This window comes from Mytilus edulis, chromosome 6 (genome assembly GCF_963676685.1).
Source record: "Mytilus edulis chromosome 6, xbMytEdul2.2, whole genome shotgun sequence".
Lineage (NCBI taxonomy): Eukaryota > Metazoa > Mollusca > Bivalvia > Mytilida > Mytilidae > Mytilus > Mytilus edulis.
In genome coordinates, this window is record NC_092349.1 from 51,540,142 (window position 1) to 51,552,373 (window position 12,232).

Sequence of the window (12,232 nt, forward strand, 5' to 3'; positions counted from 1 at the left end):
AACGAACATCTGGACAATCGGTCGTACGAATGAACGGACAGACGAACGAACTAGACAATATTATGCCCATGTACAATCGTAAAAAAGGAGGATGGGTGTAATAGATGAAAGCCACAGTAAACTCAGATTTGAAATAAATGTAGATGCGTATATGACTGGTCTTAAGGTCAATTAAGAATGTCACGTTCTGCTGGACTTTTTAGAACTACGAACACAAACTTGTAAGATATGTTTTATTTCAATTTTTATTACACCACCGACAAACGGCTAAACGTCTCAGTCATTTCAGTTAAATTGGGCAACAGTGTACACCATGGCGTCCCAGTACTGATTAAGTGTTGTCTGTCCATTTCTGTAGGAATTCGTTAAACGATCTATCCTTTCTTGAAGAAGGCGGTACTTCCTCTTTCGAACGGGTGGTCGATCGCCTCGTCTAACGGCTGCAACGGACAAGGCTCCCCTTCTCTCTTCTGTTTTTCACTTCTTCAAAAAGTACCACAAGTTTGGATGACGTCTGCCAACTACTGCGTTCCATCTCTTGTTGAAAGCTGAAAAATATTTATAATGAATTTTCAAAGGAAAAACAGAAAGTTTTTTTTGTGACCCAATTCTGATTTAGTAGTTAGCAAGGATTAAATAACACATTTCATTTTTATATTCAGTGAAATACAAAAGTAAAACTCTTACAATCATGAGATACTGAATTTAAGCATTTTTGCTTTCTGAATTTCGGGTATGATTGTTACACGGAAGCTTTTATGAAAAACAACGGCTGATCATAAGCGACAGAATCGCTTTCCATTTTTTTTTATTGGGGCCATTAATACTGATAAATCAAATTATTAATACTACATAGAATGGGGATACATACCGTAACGGAGTGTCATTAAAGCATATGCTTTTATGATTTAATTTGTCATACATGTATATACTTACATTCGACATGATTGTTTGTCCTATTGTCCATATTTCTTTGGTAGACATTCCAAATAACTGGGCTAAACTGTCCATTTAGGTAATTTCGTTGGAAATAAGTTAATAGCTCCCTTAAACCTGGACAATTGTGACATAGTCATGGAGTAGTTGCATCTTGACGAAACAACTGGAAATTTTGTCGAACCACCGCCAATGGAAGATACGCTATGGCCATCATTTTTCTCACACAGTCTCCTCAGTGCAAGACGTCTGTTAAAGGCATTTCGAAGTCCCTCTTTCTGAAGTCGCCTCCAAATACTTCTGCAGAAATGAAAGAAACAGCCACACATCCTAGCTTGGGGAATTTCTGTTTCCGCTGCAGTTATCATTCCGGTCTCGAAATCTGAAACAATGTTTTGTGGCGATAAATCATTGTCGGTTAACCTTCTGTAACACCGTTTAATGTGTCTCGTAATCTGTCGATAGCTGCCAATATGCTTATCTGTTATTAAAGCATAAACAAATGGTTTTACCCTGTCACGGTAGAACCCGTGTATTGTCAAAAATTGCATATATGGACGCGGGACAGACTTAAAAGTAGCATCTTTATATGTGTCATTACAATCTCCCAAACACATAAGTGCCTCCCTAGTGCAGAAAACAGCAATTCCCCAACCATTATCTAGTTTACTTAGGAATTGATCACCATCTTTGGTAAGACACCAGCGCCCGTTGATAGCCACATCATTTATTGTGGCTGGGATTGGGGGAATGTGTTTCCTTCTTGTCCTGTCAAGTGATGATCTTAGGCAATCGTATGTTGGGATACTATCCCGTTCATTCCGTGGGACTTGCTGAACAACATTGTCATAAGCCTGTCTTCCGGAGACCTCTGGATTTGCAGATACATGATTTACCATTCTTTGTCTTATTGATACAGAGTCAATTGTTTCCTGGTCTTCTTGGTGATCATGCTCGGAAACCTAAAAGATAGTCAGTCGCAAGTTATGTAGTCTGTATAAGTACTTATCTTCAAAAACCTAAGAAATTAACATCATAGTATTATCTAACTACACAATAAAAACCAATTATACCAAGGATGTTTCAATAGATAGACAATATAACATCATAGTATTATCTCACTACACAATAAAAACCAATTATACCAAGGATGTTTCAATAGATACACCATCTAACATCATAGAACTATCTTACTACACCATAAAAAACAATCATATAAAGAATGTTTCAATAGATATACCATCTAACATTATAGTACTATCTTACTACACCATAAAGCCCATATATACCAAGCATGTTTCAATAGATACACCATCTAACATCATAGTACTATCTTACCACACCATAAAAAACAATTATACCAAGCATGTTTCAATAGATAGACCATATAGTATCATAGTACTATCTTACTACACCATAGAAACCATGTTTGAAGAGACCAAGCAGTTTATATGCTTATAAAAAAAACTGATATTAAAATGAATTCCTGTATAATAAATTCCAGGAATGAGACTATTTTATATAAAACAGATGAGATATTAGTGGTAAAGGTTTAAACAGAAGCAGGAGATGTCAAGGGGCAATACAAAAGGTACAAGGTCCTGTAACACAGAGTAAAAAATAACAAATGAAAAGAAAATAACAGCCCCCATAGCACTGCACCGAAAATTACCTTGAACAACATAAACCCACAAAAGATCAGATAATTGTGCACAATTTTAATCTTTCTAATTTCAAACTCAAGTTTCACTACCCGATAGGAATGGGTAAAGATAAGAATGATGCAGTACTCCGGTGGTCTATGAAACAAAACATTAAAATTCTACAGTTCAGCAGAGCATTTTACTGTACTTATGATACAAATTGTTTTTAATCAAAGTCCGTGATATTAAGTCTTAAAAAAACTACAAATAATGACAGATTCATATTCAATATTTCATGGCAGCAAAAATAGTGATTTCGACAGCACTATAATGTACGTTCATTTAGGAAATTTATGCAAAGGTTCTATAAATAATTTTATTCTAGGTCAATCAACAATTAAACATTATAATTAAATTAAAACAGATTTAAAATCAGTTTTTCACGAGACAAAATTCTACTGGCTACATATTTTTTATATATATATGAAAAAGTTGCTTCATTTCTTCTCTTGACATGTTTAGTTTAAACATTTATTTGTAGTGGATTGGGAAACAAGTTTTTCAACTTATATTAACCCCTTTCCACTTTGCGGGTGCGAGTGCTGCCTTTTAGTGGCATTAGCCTGCTCTTTTTCGAAATCTACAAGGGTGTCTTTAGCGTGCAAGAGATATGGCTCTCTCTTAACACGGGTCAGCCATTTATCGTCCCCTTCTAGACATGTTAAATCACTATTTTTGTTTTCCTGATTGAATACTATATGATTGCCCAGTGCTTCTGTTAAAATAAAGTTCTGGTCATGGTTAAAATAATATGTCAGAATTTGTTTAGTTTTAAAAACAATTACCAAGTAATATTTCATTTAGAACTTCACCTCCGGCAAAATTCATGTGATCGGAGGGCAACAAATTGCGTAAACGTCCACATATTTAAGTATAAATAAAGATTCAGGCATGTAGACTAGTAGATACCCTAAGCATTAGTTTGAGCTAGAATATACCCCAATGGCATGACTGGGGGAAGATTTAAGGCCTTTACGATGAAAATGACACCTAGAATAGACCAATAATAAGCTCAGTTTGGTCCCTAGGGTGAAAAGATCTGGGGTTAGTATGGTCAATATTGGCGTCTGGATATTAAAATTGGTGGGTAGGGTTCGAATAAATATTTTTGTTGGCTTACATTGACATATTTTATTATAAGTAAATATTCAGGCATGTAGTAGACACCCTTAGCATTCGTTTGAGCTATAATATACTCCAATGGCATGCCTGGGCGGTGCTGGGGGAGATTTTCACTGGTCGTATAAAGCTGCACCCTGCGGAGCATCTGGTTTAAAATGTTTATTAAAAGCTATGATTAAATGATTTTTAATTTCACTCTTAATCAGAGCTGCAGCAGCAAGATGTCGTATGAAGAGGAATAACTGGATAATGAATTTAGAGAAAAGGGGTTCAGATTTACAACAAAACAACAACATATTACAGGTTGGTGTAGATCATATTCTTTTAAAATATTATTATTTTTATTCCAAAAAATCTTGTAGCTCATTTTTTTTAGACACATTGTTCTCGAAAATACGAAATCAAAATTTAATATAATTAATATTTAATCATTAATTTAAAAAAACAACTTATGATCCTTATCAAAATAATTAATGCATTTTTATTTTAAAAAAAAAGAAATCTAAAAAAAAACAGGTTCTTAAAAACAAGGCATTTAGAGTTTGTTTTACTTTCGATGACTTTTTACTTAAAAAGATCTTAAAAATATGTTAAATTATCAATTTGTGTTTCCTGTGGTTAACATACATGGCAATTTCCTCCAAGATTGTATTGTATTTACATTATATTAAAACTTAGATTTTTCTCCTAAATTGAATGTATAATGTCCTATTCCATTATGGATGCATAGGTCTGCTTTACTTCCTTGAAAATGGTCTAAATTGTGTATTCCGATCAGCTTTTGGACCCTTTGATGTTTCTAGTGGTCAGGTAAGAGTAACACAAATTCTAAATTCATGTACTTTAAATGCTTTGAGTACACACCTGTTGCGTAATACAAATACATTGCATATCAGCTGATTGTCAACAGAATGATTTGTTTTGGCTGTTCTAATCATACCCCCAAGTATTATATTTGTTATGATTGTTATGAATGAGTTACCCATTTGAAGTTAACAGAATATTGCCCTAGTAGAGTCCTGTTAAGTACCTGTCTTTGTAAAAATCATGCAGAAGGTGATTCCTGACATGTCACAGAAGTATTTTTTTTTGCCCTATAACATAAGAACTTTGGTAGATGAGTAAAATTCTGTCTTTATTTCCCCTGTATTATGCCCGTTGCCATGGTAACCATCAAATCAACATTTTGCTTGAATATGTGAAAAAAGACTCTTTTTGAAAATATAAAATAAGGGAATTTAAAGTCCCAAGAAATATTGTTAATCAATACAAACAATATGTATATTTACAGTATTGACAAAAAAAAAACCAAACTATACAAAAACATTAAAATTGTGAATTTACTAAATAGTTTGTATTCATAGCAACCATTTAAAAATTTCGAAAATGAAAAATTTCAAAAACTCCTAAATTTTAAATCTGTTTATCTCCCAAGACCAACAATACCATGAAATGTCATTGACAAATTTTGAAAGACCACATTCTATATATTCATAAAATAAAAAGAAAGTCGTGCGTTTTTTTTTTCTTTAAAAAAAGAATTTTAGTCAAAAATTGTCAATTTTCACCAAAATTCAGATTAACAATCAGATGAATAATCAAACATTTAGTAACTTAAAAAGCTAAAATATTCCATTTATATGTGCAATTCTGACACGCATTTGTTAATTTTAAACAAAAATATATAGTAAATGAAGATAGACTTGTACCAAATGAAAAATCATCACTCTGGGTATGGTCCACCCCCCTTTTTTCGATTTTTTTTTTTTTTTTTTCAAAATTATAAAATTTGTTGGAAAAAAACGTGGTATCTCATTTAGTTTACTTGTGAACTAAGTATTTTAAGAATTTAAGCATAACACAACTTCTAAAGTTGAGGGCAGCATATGTACCCCCTCCCTTCAATCTTATATATGTAAGATTTCTCAGAAGTTTAAAAAAAATTGGTAATACGCATAACCCGTTGTCGTATCAAAGACTGATGCTGTCAGTGAAAAAGATTAATGTTGAATCCAAAACTTAATTACTAGTAAGTCTATGTATAAAAATAAGACGATGTGTTGTAATTGTCAATGAGACAATTAACTCTCCGCCAGAGAGCAAAGACATAGAAATAAACAACCACAGGTCACCGTATATCCTTCAACAATGAGCATAACATGATTATCTAGAAAAACAAATCTTAATGAACATTTTAAAAAAAATAGCTCAGGATACTTTGTCTTTCAAAATGGCTATAAAAAGTTACAGGAACAATTTAATGCAACTCATTGTTGGTTTTTGAAACAGATTGATGCTTTAAAAACTTTAAACCTAGACTAAGATCTGCTAAGCAAGAAGGTTCACCCTGAAATGTCTGGTTGGTTTTATTTATCATTGAATTACTTTTGAAACTCTGTAAGTGTTATGTAAAGATTTTAATACAAGTATCACATTAACTTAACATTATCAATGTTCTAAGAAAATGAGGTCAGTGTAAGATGAACTATGTCAGACAGACGAAAAAGAGAGAACGGAAACGGAAAATTCAGCATTTTTTTCCAATTTATAAGGGGCATAACTAATTGACAGTACATGTTAAACCAATAACATTCTAACTGTTCTGAATTTTATGGAAATAAGCATTGTGTATAAGTTTCAAAACAGTTGGTTGTGGCAAACTTCATGAACTTAAGTTAGAGAACGGAAACAAAAAAGTCAGCACTTTTTATGGTATAACTCTGGAACGGACGTACTTACGGACAAGGGTACAACTTAATGCCCTCTTTGCTACGGTGGGGGCATACAAATTCTACATGTTCTATCTCAGGAAAAATATACCAACGATCTACATTAAACTGTGCAAGAATTTGTCAATGTTTCTATTGCATATGGTGGAAAAGGACAGCTTGTCTATTATTATTATTTTTAAAAACCTAACTGATTATTATTTGTATACGGCAGAATAATCGATTTTTTTTATGGTTCTCAAAACATATTTTACTTGTGGCCTTGAGGACAATTTGCTGGTCCTAACTATTATATACTGTTTTGATTCTCAAACCTTTATGACAACCATGTGCAATGACCATTCATTGAATTTTGCCTAATTAAATCAATTGCTATATTTACACATTGTTATGCCCCCGCAGTGGCGGAGGCGGCATTAAGGTTTACCCTTGTCCGTCCTTCAGTACGTCCCAAAGTTGGTTTCTGTTCTCTATCTTTAGTTTGCCTCAACCAAATGTTATGAAACTTAATCACATTGCTTATTACCATAAAACACAGACTTAGTTTGAATTTTGGTGGTGTCACTTAAACCGTCCAAGAGTTATGCCCCTTTACAGATAGAAAAATTGCTGAATTTTCCGTTTATGTTCTCTAACTTTAGTTTGTCTTTACCAGATGTTATTAAAATTATACACAATGCTTAAAACCACCAAATACAGATCAACTTTGAATTTTGGTGGTGTCACTTTCACTGTTCTATGCAATGCCTCTTTATAGAGGAAAAAAGTTGCTGAATTTTTTGTTTTGTATTTCTTTCTTTAGTTTGCCTCAACAAAATGTTATGAAACTTTTACACAATACTTATCACCATAAAAGTTAGTACACAATTGGTATCGTCCTGAATATGCATGAAATATTTGCCACTGGACGTTAAGCAACGACAGAATGTTAATTGAACTTAAATTTAATACATACAATTTGCAAGGTTTGTCTGCAACTATGCACACTACCCAAACGTTTACATTATATACAGAGAATATACTACATTAAAACATGTATTATTTTATCTTTCACTTTTACAACTGATGGGATGTTTTTTGTAACCTTTTTGATGGCTGCATTAGATCTATAAATGTGTGGGTTTTTTTTACACAATAATTTCAAAATGTATTGTATGGTCCTGAACATGCCTGAAATATTTGCCACCGGACATTTTGCAACCTCAAATCAATCAATTCAAATTGTACTTGAAAATCACTGTTCACCCAATGAAATTTTGAAAGCTGAATCTCAGATCCACCCTGTTAGTTGGAAATAAAACTAAATCAGTTAGAATTGATAGGAAATTTACGAAACCAGACAGGGGAAATAAAAAAAACGTTACTCTATATTAAGTAATGTCATCCTTTTTCTGCCAAATTCTATGCATATCGGTCAACTTTGAAGCAATTTATCTAAAAAATATATAAGGATGGTGACATGTGTCGCCATACATGCACAGGCTCACAATAAAATCCTGGAATTGTTAGGTTTTTTTTATTCTTTCTCCATATATAAGAGATCATAATGAATTAGTGAAAAGATTCTGAATATTTTATGATTTGTATAGTTTGTTCTTATGCTGTGCTGTAACAAAACTGTCCCAGCTGTTTACAAGCATGTTAAACGCCACAATATATTGCATGTGCCTGCTCCAACTCAGGAGCATGTAGTTCAGTGGTTGTCGTTTGTTGATGTCTTTTATATGTGTTTTTCGTAATTCATGTTGTTTTAAAATAGGCCTTTATTTTTCTCAATTGAACTGTTTCATATTTTTCAATTCATGAACTATTGTAGCCGACAATACCGTATGTTTTTTTCATTGTTAAAGATTATATGGTTGCCTTTATATAACTGCTCACATCCTCTACATTTGAACTTTGTGGGATAGTTCACAGGGGCTTGTTTAGTGGGTCAGACGAGATTTTACTGTCAATGGCGATTGCTATCCTATACTAAACAAGCCCCTGTGGATAGTTGACTCATTTGCATTAATACCAAATCTCCTTATTAAAAGTTGAGGGGTGTGTGTATTTCTTTGGAAAATTTCAATGTTTTTCTCACAGGTCACCCAGTTTGAATAGAATATTTTGACATTTTGTTGTGCTCTTGGATTTGAGTTAAGAGCCAACCAAAGTTCACGGCCTGTTGGTGGGTAGTTGATGACTATATGGTAAGCTCTGGATGCCTTTTTGAGTATTGCATACGGTGATTTGGTGATGTCTTCATGCCATGCATTGTCCCATTACTTTATATAGACAGCTTATCAGTCAACCTGATCTATCAAAGTAACTCTCCTCGCCTTTTGTATAGTCAGACGAAAAACAATATATAAACTGACTTAGCTTGGTATAAACATGTTTATTTAATATACTCATATAAATATAAAAAAGAAGATGTGTTATGATTGTCAATGAGACAACTCTGCACAAGAGACCAAAATAACACAAAAATTATCAACTATAGGTCATCGTACGGCCTTCAACAATGAGCAAAGCCCATACCGCATAGTCAGTTATAAAAGGCCCAGAAATGACAATGTAAAACAATTCAAACAAGAAAACTAACGGCCTTCTTTATGCACAAAAATTGAACGAAAAACAAAAATGTAACACATAAAAAAATGTAAAAAAAAAATATTTTAATAAATGTTGAAAATATTATTGTGTTTGTGAGTTGAAAACTACTTAAAATTGTAGAAATATTCAAAAGTAGCTCTCGAGTTTTTGTTTTGCGGCTACGTTAACGGAACACCAATCAAGTAATCGATCTTCATGACTATATGGCTTCAATATTCAATGGTATAAAATATCATGTTCTGCTTGTCGTAGACTCAAATAGACTTCAAGTTGGAATAGATCTACGAAGACTAAAGAACGTTCATGTGTGGTTTGGCAATTGTACATGCCCACGACACCGATGTCCAGATATTGTTCGGAAGATGTTTTGAGAAGTAACGGTGCTACCGGACATGTAAAATTAAACTGTTACAGTATATTACAGAACACAAAACTGGCTATCTTTGCTGTAAATACAAGTTAAAACCGGACATGGTTTACATTAAAGCTAAAAATCCCAATCCCACGGCATCAAATAATTTTAAAAAAAAACATGATACTACCATATACCTCTAGTAGGCAGTAAAAGTGCTATATGTACGTTTTGTTTGGGTCTAGCCCAAGAATAAGTAAGTTCAAGTCTTTTTAGAACGTTATCGGAAGGACATACTAATACAAAAACTTAGTACCAGTGTTATATGAACGTTATCGGAAGGACGTACTCCTACAAAACCTTAGTAAATGAATGTATCGGAATAACATATTCCCACAAAAATTGAGTACCAGAGTTATATGAACGTTATCGGAAGGACATTTCATACAAAAACTTCGTACTAGTGTCATATGAAGATTATCGGAAGGACATACTCCTACAAAAACTTAGTATAAGTGTTAAATGAATGTATCCGAAGGACATACTCCTACCAAAATTGAGTACCAGTGTTATATGAACGTTATCGGAAGGACATACTTGTATAAAGGTCATCACATGTATGAATTTTCGCATACCACACTTGTAAAGATCATAACATTCATGATTTCTCGTGTATCTATTGTCACTTAATCCTTCACTCAACACATGTACACCACTTTTGTAAATTTCATGAATTCTCGTGTGCCTATAAAAGTGACTTTTTCCACTAAATTATTTACCGATACAGGTAAATGTGCATGCAATTATTCATCACAAGTATGGGTTATAATGTCTCTACGATAATAACCGTCGGAACTAAAGCTTGTACCCATACGTCACATTTTAGGTCTTCTTTTATCAGTATGTGTTTTTGTATGTCTCAGACAATTACTGATTCTGCCAACTCTTTTTCAAAATATCACATCTTATCTTTCCAAGTATGGATTTTCATGTGTTTATTACGATTGCTTTTGTGACCAAATGCTTTACCACATACATCACATCTGTAAGGTTTTTCGCCAGTATGTGTTATCATGTGTGTACGACAAGAACTGCTTTGGCCAAATTCTTTTCCACAAATATAACATGCGTAAGGTTTTTCGCCAGTATGTTTTTTCATGTGTACATTATAGTTGCTCTTGGCACTAAATTCTTTACCACATTCATCACATTTGTAAGGTTTTTCACCAGTATGTGTTCTCATGTGAATTAGACAACTATCTTTTTTGCCAAACTTTTTTTCACAAATATCACATTTGTAAGGTTTTTCGCCAGTATGTGTTCTCATGTGAGTTAGACAATTCCTTTTTCTGCGAAACTGTTTTCCACAAACATCACATCTGTAAGGTTGTTCACCAGTATGCTTTCTCATGTGAATTTGACAGGCGCTTTCTCGGTGAAACTCTTGATCACAAAAAACACATTTAAAATGTTTTTCCCCAGTATGAATTCTCATGTGTTCATTATAGTTGCCTTTCTGACCAAATTCCTTATCACATACATCACATTTGTAAGTTTTTTCGCTAGTATGTGTTCTCATGTGAATTTGATAAATATTTTTTTGGCAAAATTCCTTTCCACAAATATCACATTTGTAAGGTTTTCCACCTGTATGGATATTCTTGTGTATATTATAATTGCCTTTATGACCAAATACTTTTCCACATTTATCACATTTGTAAGGTGTTTCGCCAGTATGTTTTCTCAAATGAACTTTACAGTTACTGTTTTGGACAAATCCTTTTCCACAAATATCACATTTGTAAGGTTTTTCACCAGTATGGATTTTCTTGTGTATATTATAATTGCCTTTGCTACTAAATTCTTTACAACATTCATCACATTTGTAAGGTTGTTTACCAGTAAGATTTTTCATTTTGACGTAGACAAGAACTTTTTCGGTGAAACTCTTTGTCTGCAGTAGCCTCTTTGCTGGACATAACTAAGTGTTACAGTCTGTTCACAGATGTGTTTTTTATCTACAACATACAAATACCAATTTATTTAAAGATGGTAGGTAAACTATGTAATAATTACAACTATAAGCAGTATGTATTGTGTACATACATTTGTACTAGAAGTCTGATTTTTTTTCATTTATCCCTGTTCAAAAAAGTATTAGGCCTAAGATCTTGCATGCCAGACGCGGGTTACATCTTCATAAGACTCTCAGTGATGCTCGAATAGAAAAAAGTTAAATAGCCAAATCAAGTATAAATTAGAAGAGGGTCAATAATTTTTCACAGATTTTTCCAAAATACGACTACGGTAAATAGTTTTGCTTGAGTTAAAAAAATCTTTAGGATTTACAAGAATTCAGAATTACGCCAACTGTAAGTTTAAAAATATGACTATGTTTACATTTATATCAGTGATATATCATGATAACGCAGAAATGTTGACTACGTGGCTTGTAATAACCTCGGGGAGTTAACTTCAACCAGCAGATGCATTGACCCGATTGATGCGGGAAAAAAATTATATCAAGACAAAACGTTGCATAGCAGAGGCGCGTTTCGTCTATAAGAGACAAACAGTTGACACTCAAATAAAAGAAAAATAGAATTCTAAATAAATTTATAATCTAAGAGCATTGCGTAAACAATTCCAAAATACGGCTACGGTTATAACATACACATGAGGAAGAAACCCCTTTATAATTCGAAGAATATTGCAAATACTGCAAACTGTTATTTTTAAATTTATAAAAATTAATGAATATGAATTCTTGATAATACCTTTTTAACATCCGC

The 12,232-nt window shown here is 33.0% G+C and overlaps 1 protein-coding gene across 1 annotated transcript; it reads right to left on the reverse strand.

Moving 5' to 3' along the window:
* Positions 1-10,294: 10,294 nt before the first annotated feature.
* Positions 10,295-11,450, reverse strand: LOC139529127 (zinc finger protein 227-like). The gene has a single exon (XM_071325449.1). The coding sequence runs from the start codon at positions 11,353-11,355 to the stop codon at positions 10,399-10,401; it is 957 nt and encodes a 318-aa protein (XP_071181550.1). The 5' UTR covers positions 11,356-11,450; the 3' UTR covers positions 10,295-10,398.
* Between the last annotated feature and the right edge of the window lie 782 nt (positions 11,451-12,232).